General features: G+C 33.8%; 2 protein-coding genes across 2 annotated transcripts in view; one reads left to right on the forward strand and one right to left on the reverse strand.

Annotated features, from left to right (window-relative positions):
• Window positions 1–226: 226 nt before the first annotated feature.
• LOC134839843 (5'-AMP-activated protein kinase subunit gamma-1-like) overlaps window positions 227–14,976 on the reverse strand; it is a 94,933-nt gene continuing 80,183 nt past the window's right edge. Inside the window, exon 2 of the mRNA XM_063855467.1 lies at window positions 227–934. Coding sequence (XP_063711537.1) covers window positions 227–934 — 708 coding nt within the window. The remainder of the gene's footprint in view (window positions 935–14,976) is intronic.
• LOC134839114 (uncharacterized) lies at window positions 6,003–10,686 on the forward strand. The gene is made up of 3 exons (XM_063854553.1): window positions 6,003–6,352; window positions 9,765–10,020; window positions 10,403–10,686. The coding sequence occupies exons 1-3, from the start codon at window positions 6,213–6,215 to the stop codon at window positions 10,643–10,645; spliced, it is 639 nt and encodes a 212-aa protein (XP_063710623.1). The 5' UTR covers window positions 6,003–6,212; the 3' UTR covers window positions 10,646–10,686.

Raw genomic sequence — 14,976 nt, forward strand, 5'->3', positions numbered from 1 at the left:
ATATTTAGTTTTGTTTTTGTTATTGTGAGAGACCAGAGCTTCGGCAGTAAAGTTACTCCAGATCTCGATTTATTATCAATATCAGAATACCGAAATACATACGCATTTTTTCATACTCAACATTTATTGTGATTATTTGAAGTAAAGCAAAAATTATTATTATGGAACATTTAGATTTGATTGAGTGAACAAAGATAGTGATGAAATGATGAAGCACATATAAATTCTATCGAAAATGGTTCAAACTAGAGGCCGAGACATTAGTGCTACTAGCCGAAGTTGAAGAATTAGCCGACTCTTCGCTATTTGCTTCCGCATCCTGATTGGTTAGAATGAACTTGTTCACGTCTGAAATGGAAATGATACCTTCTAGAAAACCCCCATCATCTATTATGACCAAATGACGAACCCTGTTTTCGCAGAACTTCTTGATGACCACCGATAATCGGTCACTGGACTTGCATTTTTTGTATCGATTGACAGAAAATTTGTTCAACCATCTTTCAACTGGGACCATGAAATCTTCAGTTAGTTGATTGGCGCCTAAGTGAAAAACATCCTCTTTGGAGTATAACCCTAAAAAGCGACATTCGCTATCCAAAACGGGAATCACTGATAGATCTGTTTTCTTGAACAGTCTCAAAACCTCCCACGTGATCATTTTACAGTTCACTGTTCTAAGGTTATCCAAGCCGTAAGTTCCGATGTTGAGGTGTGCGATGGCCTGGGAGTAGAACAAGGGCTTGTGGAACTGTGCTCTGTGTATGAACTGGAGTATGGATCTGTGGGATGCGAATCCGAGGATGTTGCTCATCCCCTCCTCACTGTGGTCCACTATGGGCAGTCTGTGTATCTGGTGGGTGATGAGGAGGCCAAGGCAGTGGTAGAGGGTGGAGTCACTGGAGGTGAAGATGAGTGGCTGCCACTTGCATGTCTGAAACAGAAGCACGCATCCCTATTTTCTCTAATACCACCCAAAATGGCCAAATTTTCAATTGAGCTTCAGTTTTCAATGAAATCCATCTTTTTTTAGGTGGAATTAATTTCAACTAATAATATTTGAGCTTTATGATCAAATTTTTGAAAAAAAAGGAAGAAGAGTTTAGAGTGGTGAGACCATAGAGACCCCAGAAGCAGAAACAAATATCACAAAGAACTAGCCCAAAATTTCACAAATGTCACAAAACATTTTTTTTGCTCTATGACGCTAAAATCCGCTAAAGGTGCACTTTAATTTGTATAGTGTGAAAATCGAATCACATTATAGTTAATTCCAATCACACTATAGAAAACAGTGCGATTCGAACCATTCATTTTAAATGATCTATAATTCGTTTAAAGCGATCAAAAATTTACTCAACTGAGTTACTCAACTTCGACATTAGTTCGGCTAAAAAACTCCGACTAAAATTTGGCCAAAAATGTTTTCACCAAGTCAACCGAAAAAAAGTTGCGACTCAAAAGAAAGTTCCGATCCAATTGGTTCAGTTATTTGTCCTGAGCACCAATTTGTCCTATGCAAGCTTGATTTTGATTTTTCAACTAAATTTTTCAGTAAGGGTAAAAAATAGGCTTTACGAGCGACAGGTTAGGATTTCAAATCAAAAATGAAAAGAAATATTTTTTTTTGAAACTTTTAATTTCTCCAGACAAATTTCGGTTTTAAAACAACCAATTATTGGCAAAATTTTATGCTATCTGGAGTGTTGCTACACCATACACCATTTTCTCCATACCAACGGAAGACACTTATATGATGCGATAAGCTCAGAAAAAAAAATGAGCTAAAAAAAGACTAAAAATCGTAATATGTTTTGAAAAATGTATCTATGTTATCTGCCAAACAAAAATCAGACACCTCAATGGGTAGTCGGAACATTTACTGCTGCGCTCTGAAACAAATAGAATTGTGAATTTCCAAAAAAGTGACAGAATAATTGTGCGCGGGCCGCTTTTCAATCTATAGGCATTTTTGATTTTTTAACAAGCGATATTTGGCTGAATTTTTCTATACAATCTAGGACATATTGATGTTCATGGCTCAGAATGAAAAATATAGCCAAGTGAAAGTTGGAAAAGAAAAACTGAAAAAAAATACTGACTTACTTTCTGAAAAAATTACAATTTTCGAATTCAAAAGAAAATTACTACATGTCCATAAAACTCTTTAAGCTTCACGAACAATATGATTCACGAACATATATGATTGATACTGTTTTGATAAAAAATTAACCCAATTTGAGAAAACTGGATCACTTGGTAAAACTTTTATTTCGCTGGAAAATCTGAGAATGAAATTCTACTTTCTAAATCAGGAGTTGATCACGTTTTTCTTAACTCTTACACTTTTGCTGTTTGATAGTGGAGTTTGCCTTCCTTTTAACAAAGGAATTGAACTGAACTTTAAAATTCAAACCGCCAAAAAAATTGAGCATTAACAAATTTTAAGACTTTTACCTGAAAAAAGTCAATCACCGAGAGCCATGAGTACTTACTAGCTTCATTACTCTTAAAACTGCTACCATTCTTGCAAAGTTATGAAGGATTAAATTTCTTTGAAATCTTTAAATTCTGGAAATACTTTGAACTCTTTAATTCATAGTGGTATAAATTTTTGACTGCTAAACAGGAAGCAGCAATTTAAAACAAATTTGTCTTCGTGACTTATTTGTGTCGCTATATGATTGTTATTGTTCCGACTTTCCGAATATTTATGCTCGTGGTGGTTTTTTTTTCTTCAGGTGCTCGGGGTTGCTTTTTTTTCTATTTTTAAGAGTAAATTTTTGGCGGAATTTGTATCAATCAAAATGTATTGTTGTTCTAAGCTTAAATTTGACAAAACACTTTACATGTGATCATTTTTTGTTAAGTTAAGGAATTTAAAGATTGCCATTTTGGCCAGTTTGGGACAAGTAACGCCTGATATTTTGCGCGCTAGTAACGCGTAAGCGGATGTTTACTGCGTCTCAGAAATTGTTCCAAATTGGCTGAAGGAAGCTTATTTGCTAAAATTAATTTGTTACAAGGAGAAAATTGTATCACTTTTTTATTACATTTAATTTTTTCATGTTTTTACTGCTCCATAAAGCTTAAAAAGCAGTCAGAGCAATGAAAGCTTCGTCCTGAATGCGAGCAGTCTTGTTCTGGCGTTCAAATAACGTGACATACTTCCATGCTCATTTTAGACAAGTTTAACATATTAAATAACAAGTTTTGATTGCTTTTTTCTGTATCGAGTGAAAATTATCTATTAAAAATTTTAAAACTGGGAAAATTGAGATATATGTTAGTTTTAAGAATATAAAAGCTAGCGATTTTCCCGTTCTTCATCTTGCTTTTTTGCATCAACCTAACGAGGCTTAAAATCATTTCAGTTTAATCTTACCAATCTAGTAGGGCCAATTAATTGCTATTACTCAATTATTATTCGCAAATGTTATCGACTTTTTCTTGAAAATGTACGTAGCGCAATGTTGCGAAAATTGTATGAAATTACATTTTGCTTCCTTTTAATGAGAATCTAATGAAACATTTTCCTTCCAAAAACTAGGATAGATACGTAACATGGCAGTCGGAACAATCGTCGACTTGTTAAAAGATTTTTGTTCGGTACATCAGCTCATTGGATCAGCACTGAGTCATCGATGATTAAATGCTTGTAAGCTTTTTGCGCTATTTTGCCTCTGATGTTAATTCTGGTTGAAACTTAAAGTGGCACTGGCACAGTCCCGTACGCAACTGCTTTTACTAAAAAAAAATTCAGAAGTTTTTCTTAAAAATAACCTTAAAATAATATTACAAAGCCAGACTGTGTATTCTGTTGTGAATTGTAAGTGAATTCCGCAACAAGGACGCTTCCTTCGTTCATCTTTTGTTCTTTCATTCTCTTTGATCGTTCCATCAAAATTTAACATATGTTTAAAGACAGTGCACAGTTTGGCCTTTTTTTTTCAAATGGACTATCCTCATACAGGGTTGTCAAGGCCTAGTGACAGCTCCTCTGCAATTCACGGTAGTCATAATTAGTCTTCAAAAAAGAATTAATTTTTTTTTTCATTTTCTGTTGTTCATGATGATTCAGATTTGTGGTCAACTCCAATCTTCATTTCTGTCAACCAATAGAATATTTTAAGCATGCTTGCATACTCAATTCAATATCTGTTTATTTGGAAATATTTTTTGCTTAAGTTAGCTGTAAGTTTGCTAACTCCGATATCAGTATATCATTTTTTTCGTGTGTATTTTCTCTTTTTTTCTCTTACTTCGAGTTGAAACGTTTCGACCTATTTTATAACGGCTTAGTGGCTTTTTAGTAGGTTGATGAAAACGCAAACGTTTTAGGGGAATTAAAAAAAATGGGTTTTTCAATTTTTTTCATTAAACTTTTTTTTTAGCTCAACGTGTGTCTGCTGAAGAATAGTCGACGTTGTAAAAGCTTTGCCAATTTTGTTTTTATCTAATTTAACATCCAATTGTCTTTTTTTGCATGTTTTCATAATAAAAGAACTTTATTTACGAAAAAGTCAAGACAAAGATCTAAAGTTTTTGGGAAGATCATTTTTTTTTGTTTTTTTTTCAAATGTTTTTAAGGTTTTTGTTCTGCGGCTTTCGTCTCATTTTCTTTCGTTTAGTTTTTCATGTTGTTTGATGCTTCGCAAAACGTGCGAAGCTTCGCTCAGCCTCTGTGTTGGAAACGTAACCAGATAATCGGAATACCTTGATGGCGAGATTTAATTTGCTGTCATTTTTCTCTGCAGTCATTGCGATTCGCTACCCGCATTGGAGTTCCATGAATAAAAATCGATTATAAATGAATTTCCTTGTCAGTGTCCACAGAAGTGAAAACAAATCGATTATAATCAATTAAAAATGGATATAATATTACTTCTTTTCGAGGCAACAAAGTCCTTTTTTCGTCCATTATAATCAATTTTTTTTTCACTTTTGTGGACACTAACAATGAAACTAAAACATAATCGATTTTTTTCTACTTTACTGAGATGCGAATTTTAACACACAAAAAGTCTTTTCTACTTTTCAAACTGAAGTTGGTTACGTTGGTTACTTGTTGTTCAACTTAATTTTTTTCTGCCTAACTTTGATATTTTCGTTACTTTTTTATGTTACTCAAAAACTGAATTTGGCTCTTTTTCCTTTCCCTCCCCCACCTGCAAATTTCTATATTTGAAGTTACTGTTCACTTTGTCCGATTGTCGTGAAAATTGACATGCAAACTAATTAGGCCATAACAAGCATATTTGTTCTTCATAATTAACCTTGTAAAACCACTCGTTAGCCATAAATTCATGTTTGAGTGAGGTGGGGGGGGGGGGGAAGAGCCCTGAATTTTTGCTCCTTTCAACAATTTTGTTAAATTATTAGAAACTTTTGGGGGGGGGAGGTAAAGTTGGAGGTGGATTAATCCCCACAGTTTACATTTTGGGAGTGGGGGGTTCAAGTGCGGTGGTTGGTTCAGATGAGGGCGGTGGTGGTGGTGGTTCAGGTGGAGTGGTGTTTCAGGTTGGGGGGATTTGCAAAATTTCCGCATAACTCACTTGATAAATGCAGAAACTCTTGCAAAATTTTGCACGGAGCGCGAAACAAAATTAAAGTGGAAAAAAATCCATTTTAATGTTATAAAATCCATTATAATGGATTCGAAATGAATTATAATGCATTTTGTTTTGGCAAGAAAAAATGGATTTAAATCCATTTTTAGTCCAATTTTGTTGTCTGAACGTAGCATGGGAATCGATTATATTTACAACACTTTAGACCGCGAAAATCCATTATAATTGATTTGTTTTCACTTTTCTTAAATGCGGGTAAGGCTCGGTTGTAATGAAACCCGGACCAAAGTAATTATACAATTATCCGATGAAATTGGATGATTTTGGTTACTTGGTGTACGAATTACTTATGATGCTAATTTCTGGTTGTTAGAAATTAGTTGACTTCTCTTGTTTAGCCTACTGAATTATTTTTGATATCATACAAGTTAATGGTGGTCTATGGTTTATGAATTTGTTCAATAATAAATTCTGAGTCATAGACAAAAGCCCTTGAACAAACTGATTTGGAGCCTTATCTGAGTTAACAGAACAATCTAAACTACATATTTGTACTGAGTTATCAAACCTCTTTGGTTTTTAAATTGAAATTACAGGTTGTTAGAGCCTAGTCTTCACCCAATACGAAAAAGGCTCTTTATCATGATGGAATCAAGCAATGAAGATGGCGCAACTTTTACTATCCAACTGGCGTGCAATGAAGACTTAAACCAGATGACAGATTTGATCCTCTACACCTTCATGAAGCAGGAACCAATGACCCACTCAATTCTTCGGGGAAAGTAATTATTTGTAACTTTCTCCCGGTTTGAGATTCGCTATTAATGCTTCGACAGACACGACCAAAACTCAGCATAATTTGAAGGTTTTGTTCTAGGCTTAATATGTTGCGACAGTCCGAACAAAGTCATCTATGATTTGATTGCGTTCGACCGAGAAAAATCACGAGAAATTTGATTTTGCGAGCGCGGGTTTTTTCGGTTGTACCCCTCCTACCCCCCTTTAAATGAATATATTTGACACTTGAAAATTCTAGTTGAAATTGAAAATGCGAAAGCGGGTGAAACAAACAATTAAATGCCATTCGCGAGCGATTAGCAGTTTTCACTCGCTTTTTTACTTTCTATGGAGGCGTTCAACAGTGCCGATTTACAACAGTGCCAAAATTGAAAATGTGTTCAATAGTTCCGAAAGTTGAGGACATTTAAAAAACTGGATATCTGTTTGCCAATTATTGGTAATTGGTTTGAATATTATTTTCTTTTGGAGCGAAACCGAGAAAAAATTTGGCAATTTGCTGAGTTAAAAAACTGTTCAGAAAAACTTGTGAAGCCGCGCTTGAGGAACTTTTTTTTTGGGCACTGTTGTACTCCGGCACTGTTGTACTGCCCCCTTTCAATCAACTGGAGATTTTAATTGCCAAGTATATCCATTCAGGAGGGGTATATTCAACAAGACCCCCGAGTGCTCCCAGGTCATTGTTTAGGAGGTGACAGACATCACCCGCACTGACAAAATGGATTAGGATTGATTTTAGTATGAAAAAAGTATGTTGATTAAATTTAGATCAACCTCAGTATAGAAAAAGTACAAAAATTTAAAAAAAAATAGATTGATTTGGATCAATTTAAAAATGATTTAAATTGATCTTAATTACCAGCTGCAAAAACTCAACCAAATCGATTTTATATCGATTTAAATCCATTTTTCTAGTGTTAGTTTGTTTTGATATTTTTAAGTAAATTAAAGCGAATTTAAATTGATTTGAATCATTTTTTTAAATCAAGTTTCATCAGTTTCAAAATTTTATTGCATTTATTCATTGCCTATCGTCTTTTATATACATTAATAGCGTATTGTATTCATAGCGTATTGTAGCATAAAAAAAACCAAATAAAGACAAAAATATTGATAAAATTCTGTGTTTCCTTGCATATTTTGAGTTCAAAAACTGATCTATATTGACCCTTTTCTTGATTTTATTCATAAATTTTTGCCCAAATCTGATTTACATTCATAATTTGCTATGATTTAATTGCATAATATTGAGATCAAAATTTAATTTATTCTGACCCTTTTCTTGTTTGTTAGATGGGATTTTGCCCATAATCTGATTCACAATAATTAACAATAACTTTCTATGATTTGATGATTTTATTGAAATCTATATTATCTGGTCCGCGTGTTTTTATTTAAAAAAAAAACGAGAATCAAATGTTCAAATTACTTTTTCAAATAAGTGTGTTTTTTTTTTGCCGAGTTAGCAAAAAAAAAGTTTTTACTGAGTCTGAAGATCCATCCAAACTGATTTAAATTGTTTTTTAAGACACTTAAATCGATCCAAAAGTTTCCTCAAGATCAATTTACATCAATTTAAAATGGATTTAAGTGAGATTCGGGTGGATTTAAGTGAGTTTTGGATAGATTTTAATGAGTCGGAAAATCCATCTAAATCGATTTAAATCGGTTTTTTAAATTGATCCAAATTTTTCTTGAAAGATCAAATCGATTTAAAGTCCAATTAATTTCGTAAAATGTACAATTTTAATCAATTTCGATCGATTTAAAATTGATTCAAAATCGAGTTAAAATCAATTTAAATCGATCCGAAAACATTTTTGACAGTGCGGGAAAACCGACGGGACTTCAAGCCGAATCGTAAAATTAGGTGCTTCAAGCCGAATACTTTCTGACAACGTCATGAAATGTGAGTAAGAGTTTTTCAATTTAATGGTCTTTGTTTAGTAGTTATAAAATTTAAGTTCCCCCTAGATGATGCTTAGGAAAATTGAGAAATAAAACACGGTTGAAGGCGTTTTTCATGTTTATAATTTTTGCATTTCAAAACCCGGACGATGTTATTAATGGATGCCAATGCTAAGAGGCACATAGTTATCAATAACGCTTCTTATGGGCTTAACTTGGCTAGATAACTGAAAAGCAATGTTTTACATATGAAAAACTAAAGATTTGTGACTTAAAGTTTTAATTTTGGTTTGAAGTCCCTTCGGCTTGAAGTTCCGTCGGCCTGTTGCCCTAGATCCATTGTTTAGAGCCTACGTCGACAAATTCTAGGCCGAATTACCGCCACAATGAATCATCGGATTGATTCGAGTGATATATCACATAACAAGACTGCTCGTATCAGGGCAAAGCCCTGAATGTTCCGGCTGATCAAATTGTTAAAATCTGAGTCGTTTATGGAATTAATGAGACTAATTAGCTTGCCTAAATTCAATTTAGAACGCTTATAATTGCGGATATCTTGCCACGCATAAATAATTCGCGTATCGAAACAAACTCTTGAAGTATCATTCCAGCCAGAAGAGCCGCACAGCAGTGTAATGCAAGAAAATCGCTTGGCAATCCGAAGATTTGCGAATCGATACCCAAATGCAGTCAACATTTTAAAATCGGTCTGAATAAAAAAAAACAACCCGGGCATATATATTTCTCACTTTCTTCAAAAATTGGAACAAAAAATTTTTGGAGTCGTGATGTGAACGCAGTGTATAGAAAAAACGGGTGGAAATTTTTTTTAGTCCAATTTTGAGCAAAAGAAAGCAAGCGAGTCTAGTTCTTGCAGTTTCCAGTTTACCATAAACTTCAAACCGGTTTCGCAGTTAACATAAATTTGAATTTATAGTTTTTCGTCCAATTTTGAGCAAATAAAGCGAGCGAGCAGTCTTATAATAGGCCGGCCAAAGTATGCTTCTCTTAGCAATTTCATAAATTTGTGAAAAATTCAGTTTTACTCCAGTAAAATTAGTTTTCGAAATATCTTTTAGTGCCTTCTTGGGAAAAATGTTTTGGGAAAAAAATCAAAATTTCGATTTTTTTTTCTTTTTATTTTACGAAGAAAATGTCGTCAAATATTACTGACTTAATCAATTTATCAAAATTTTAGGCTTTGGTTCAGGTCTTCTCATCACCACCAACAAAAAAAACAGCGCAATTTGAAAACAAACAAAAATGTTTTTTTTGAGTTTTTTATTGTGGTCGGAAAGTTTTGTGCAACTTTCACAAAAATGAGCTATTCTGTCAATGAGTCTAACTGTCGTAAACAGTTTTTCTTTTATTATTTTCTAAAATACTAGGAAGGCATTACGTATGTTAAAAGAAACATCGGCCTTTTCGAGGGAGCAGCTCTTTTTTGCACTAGAACTGAACAACGAAATCTTTTTTTTTGTGTAGAAATTTGGAAACCACCTACGGTGATGCTGTTCGGAAAACAGTCGAAACATCGATCAAGGAGCGAGCATCCACAGTAGCGAAATTGCCAGAAGTTGCAGGCTTGACCATCACAATTAGTGTCTCGCTTAGTCAATATTTAGAGTTCCGGACACTTATTCCAGAGTTTGCGGGCGCCTTTAAAGCTCTTTACGAGGCGAGATGCGAAGATTTGCCTGAAAAATTTCTACGCCTGAGATTAGTCACTGTTTCAGAAAAGGTATTTCCATTTTCGTATTCTGGTCTATAAATGAAAACTATTTCACCTGTTTCCAAAAATTTATTCATTTGAAAAATAAATGATCTTGCTATTTAAGAAACTTAGCAATTAAATTCAAAATTTAGAAAATGTAATGGCTCAGATCTAATACTTGAGTTTGAGATGGCTCAGATCTAATAATGTGATCAAGTGGTTGGAAAGTTAATAAAAATTGATTGAACAGTAAAATTTGATTTTTTTGAGACGCTTCGAAAGATTTGAAGATATGAAAGGTTTTAAGAAATATGAAAGAGCTACCTAAAAAATTTGTAGACTCCAAAATTTAATTGAAAACGAAAATGGAACATCTTTCCATCTACCTGGAAATTCTTTTTTTTTCTAGTTTCAGAGACGAGGAACTAGTGGAAAGCTCGTGGATGACGTAATAAATAGAGCCAAGCAGAATGGCGATTTGGCCATTGTTGCTGAGGCGACTGGTATTTATAGTCAACGTATTTTTGCCAATAGAGGATTCCGATGCATCAGTGAGTTGAAATACTCGGAGTACAAGGACGAAAAGGGAGACGTCGTGTTCAAAGGCACTGCGCCTCATAGCAGCTTAAAATTAGTTGTACTGAACGTATGAACTGCATTTTTACTCGATAAAAAAATTTCTTTTCCAGTGTATTTAGGATTCTGAAAACATTTTCCTATTTAAAATCGAGTACCACGACAATGTTAAAAGAAAATCAAAACGTTTCCTCAATGTTGAGAAAAACCGATTTTAACATTTCGCTTCTTAGTATACCTCTGAGCGAGTGAAGACCAGTGAGTAGCTATTAGTGTCGAGCAATATACTGTCTTCTGAGTTAGATACTGTTCACTTTTTGAAGAAGAAAAATTTGAAAGGATTTGAAGATTTTTTGAAAATCATCCACCCACACGCTATGCAAAATGATATATTTCGCATCAGCAGAGTATGAAAAACATCGAATGGTATGCCTAAATTCAATTTGGAACGATTTCTACGACGCATTAAATCTCCGCTAACGCGTTTATTAAACGAAATAAATCGTGCGTTAGTTGACCCAAAAAGGCCAAATTGGCTGTCTTTAAACCCCCATAACTTTAAAGAAAATGATCACTGTTTAATGTTTTCGTTTAATTTGAAGCCAGGATAAGACTACTTTGTCAACGTCAATTACTTCAACGAGACAATGTCAAAAATTGCAAGTTAAAAATCGCAATTTGTCGAGAGATAAAACACACAAGCACAAACATTTTGCCAGTGTTTTGAAAGCCAGAACTAAAAAAATCAAAACGTTTCTTCAAGGTTGAGACTTAATGGGTTTTTAAGCTTTTTATTTTTAAGTCTAATTCAGAGCGAGTAAAGACAGCGAGTAGCTGCCACTGTCGAGAAACTGTTCATTAAGCTGTGAAAAACTAGATCATTTAGCAAAGAGTCCTTCGGCGAAATAAATTCTTGTCAATGTTATGTGCTCACGTTTAGATCCTCAAAAAAATAATAGGAGACAAAAATGCAAAATGAAACAAGACAGAATGATTTTTTTCAACGTTTTTTGTGAAACTGATTGTTGTCGGAATCTTCCATGCATTATGCACATGGTTCGATGATTTTGTTTATTGTTCGGACTATTTTCGAAGAAAATGACAGATTGTTTGGGTTCATTCTACAGACAAATTTTGTTTTCTAACTTGCCAGATTTGAAGGATTTTTTTTAAAATGACCCAAAAGTTATTGTTGTCCTCAAAAGTAAAACGATATTTCACCTGTGGTGATTTTTTTTGTAAAGTTATGGGGGGTTGTTTAAACATCGCTACTTTTGCCAATTTAGAACAATTAACACGCGATAAATTTCCGGCTATTAAAGCGTAACCGGAGATTTAATCGCTCGTAAAAATTGTTAGAAGTTGGAGTATGGCATGCTTTTTGGACTATTTATTACTTTCTATAGGCAAAATACGCATTTGGCACTTGACGTAGCGTGTGAGGTGATGGTTTGTTTTTGAAAAAAGTTAAAATAAAAAGACAATTGCTATACGATACAAATTAATAGACAACTGGAACTTTTAGCCGGAACTTTCTTCAATACGAGCAGGCTTGTGTCCAGTATGAGTTTGATTCAAGTTTTTGAAAGCTCTATGTTTTTGCCGCCATTTTTTTTTGCTGAAAAAATCTTCAAATCACGTACAATAGCGAAAACCCAAAAATCACCAAACCGCTCAACAAAATGTTGGCAAGTTTCATGGGCCTCTTACTCAAGTTAAAGTTCTCTTTCTTCGTCGAAAACAAAAATTAACCACTGAATCAAATCGATAATTATTTTTTTCAAAAGAGTTAAGCGACTACTTTTCAAACTTTTTTGTTGTTTTTTCCCTAAAAGTACCGAAGTTACACAATTAAATTTATGAATTTGGTAATGAAGAGTTTGAGCTGAGCCAATTATTTTGAGATTTAGTGGAACATCTCAACAATAAAATCTTATTTTTTGTCAAGAATTGTCATGGCTGGCTTATGCTCTCTTCTACCAAAGGAAAAGTTTCAAAAATCCAACAAGATTGCTAGTATCAGCGCGAAGTCCTGAATGTTCCGATTGCCTTTTAAGTTTTATGGAGCAGTTATAACATAAATATCATTAACAAATTAAATGTAATAAAAACTGAAAAAAAAATTGTAAAATTTGAAAATGTTCTATGAAAATTATCCCCCCACACGCCATATAAACTACAAAAAAATAGTATTCGCTCCTTGTAACAAATCAATAATGGTAAAAAAAACTTCTTTCAATCTATTTGGAACGATTTCTAAGACGGATTAAATCTCCGCTTATGCGTTAAAAGCGCGAAATATATCGCGCGTTGATTGTCCCAAAATGGCCAGAATGGCAATCTTTAAACCCCCATACCTTTACAAAAAATCATCAGAGGTAAAATATTGGTTCAAATTTAAGCTTAGGACAACAATACCTTTTGAAAGATATTTAAAATTTTCGTCAAAATTGGCTAGTTAAAAAGTCGAAATTTGTCTGAAGAAAAAAAAACCCACCCCGAGCACAAATTTTCCGTTACTCTCGTACCGAAAGACGGAACGGAACAAAAGCCTAACAGAAAAATAAGTTATATCAACTTATTGAGTAAATTGCTGAAAATGAGCATTTTTGGTCATATTTTGCTATTTAAATGAAAAGCTAAAAATTGGCTAATACTTTTAATTTATCCTTGAAAAGTTTTTGAATCCGAATACTCAAGTTTTCTTGTTATTTGATAAGAAAAAACAAAAAAACCATTCAAATGAGCAAATAAAAAATTTCAAAGGAGTTCTCACTTAGCTTCTAGCATCAAATATAAAACTGCCTGGCCAGTTTTTGCCCGCAAAGTGGTACTACCACGTGAAACTTCTCAACGAAAAACAAAGACATTGAGTTGCACAAAATAAGCATGACTCACCAAAATTTATTTGTGTGGAAACTGAGAAAGTGAAAGAACGGACTTTGCTAGATAAGAGAAACGGATAAATTTCGAAAGATTCGCCTCGAATTGGAAAATTGCAATTATTTTTATTACACAACAAGAGCTAGCCAAGTTTATGTTTTTTTGTTCCGACTTTCGATGCGAAAGTAACAAAAAACGGAATATTTGTGCTCGGGTGGGTTTTTTTCTTCAGACAAATTTCGACGTTTTAACTAGCCCTTTTTGAAAATTTTTTTTTTATATCAAAAGATATTGTTATCCTGAGCTTAAATTGGAAAAAATTTTTCACCAGTGATCATTTTTCGTAAAGTTTTGGGGGTTTAAAGATTGCCATTTTGGTCAATTTGGGACAATTAACGCGCGATATATTTCCGCGTCAATATGGGACAATTAACGCGCGGATGGGTGGAACTTGATCTAAACTACATTTTATTATTGGATAAAATAGATATTTTACCACTGTAAAATATTTAATATTAACCAATCATAATCCATCTAACTAACAACCCACTTATTTGTAAGTGCTGACAATACTTGTAAATTCAGCACCAGAGAGATTTGAATTTAACTTAGAAATTAGTTGCCTCTCCAAGAGAACTTCAGCAGTTGCAATAAGCCAGTATACTCTAGATCTATTGAGCCTAGCAGAGACTAGTTAAACACCCTGAGACTAGTAGATATAAGAGTAAGATTAGGATCGGTATTAGACTAAGAAGTTGCACGAATCTATCCGGCCGAAAATAAGATAGCGTGACGAGCAGACGGTGTACCATATCCGAAATTACTCTATGAGTTAACCACATCGGTCATAACTCAGAAGATCTGCACTGAGTTTTCCACGCTTTTTTCTTTATTAAAACTTTTAGATTTAAAATGAGTTTGGTAGTCATTATCAAAGGTAATTTTTGAATTTGGGTAATTGGGTTATCGGTTGTTTTTGAAATTGAGATGCTAATTTGTAATTGGGGAGGTGGTGATTTGAAGATGAGTTTATTTGCACTACTCACTACCCAGGGCGTATGAAGGGAGGGGGCGGTGGTGGCGGACGCCTTTGACCTTTCAATGATTCGACATTTTCATCAACCAAAGGGTGCCCCTTTTGTATTGAATTACGACATAAGTTTTCGGTCAAACATTTCTAAAATTTTTCTGAAGGAGCCTCGAAAAAGCGCAATAGTGTGCCGAGAAAAATGTCGAAGTGTTACAAAAATACTCCCCACCGTCAAAAATCTTCTGATATACATTTGTAATCAAACACTTAGCTTCTTTTAATCAGTTTTTTAATGAAACAGAAAACAGGGCTATCATACTTTGAGAAAATAAGTTTAAAACTGATTTCGATATTTAATAATCAAAATAAATATTTGAAGAAATGTGTAAGCTTCTAAAGGATTGTATCATTTTTTCAAAAGTTTATTAGGGGCAAAAACATCTAGAAAAGCTTTTCGATCAAAGTTTTCTTAACAAACACCAGGGAATCCAGTG

Source organism: Symsagittifera roscoffensis, chromosome 2 (genome assembly GCF_963678635.1).
Source record: "Symsagittifera roscoffensis chromosome 2, txSymRosc1.1, whole genome shotgun sequence".
In the NCBI taxonomy this organism is placed as follows: Eukaryota; Metazoa; Xenacoelomorpha; order Acoela; family Convolutidae; genus Symsagittifera; species Symsagittifera roscoffensis.

What these genes read in the sequence shown, in the direction of transcription:
- LOC134839114 (XM_063854553.1), top strand. Translation starts at nt 6,213, where the DNA reads ATGATGGAATCAAGCAATGAAGATGGCGCAACTTTTACTATCCAACTG. An exon ending in CACTCAATTCTTCGGGGAAA is followed by an intron (nt 6,353 to 9,764) that starts GTAATTATTTGT and finishes TTTTTTGTGTAG; the next exon opens with AAATTTGGAAACCACCTACG. An exon ending in TAGTCACTGTTTCAGAAAAG is followed by an intron (nt 10,021 to 10,402) that starts GTATTTCCATTT and finishes TTTTTTTTCTAG; the next exon opens with TTTCAGAGACGAGGAACTAG.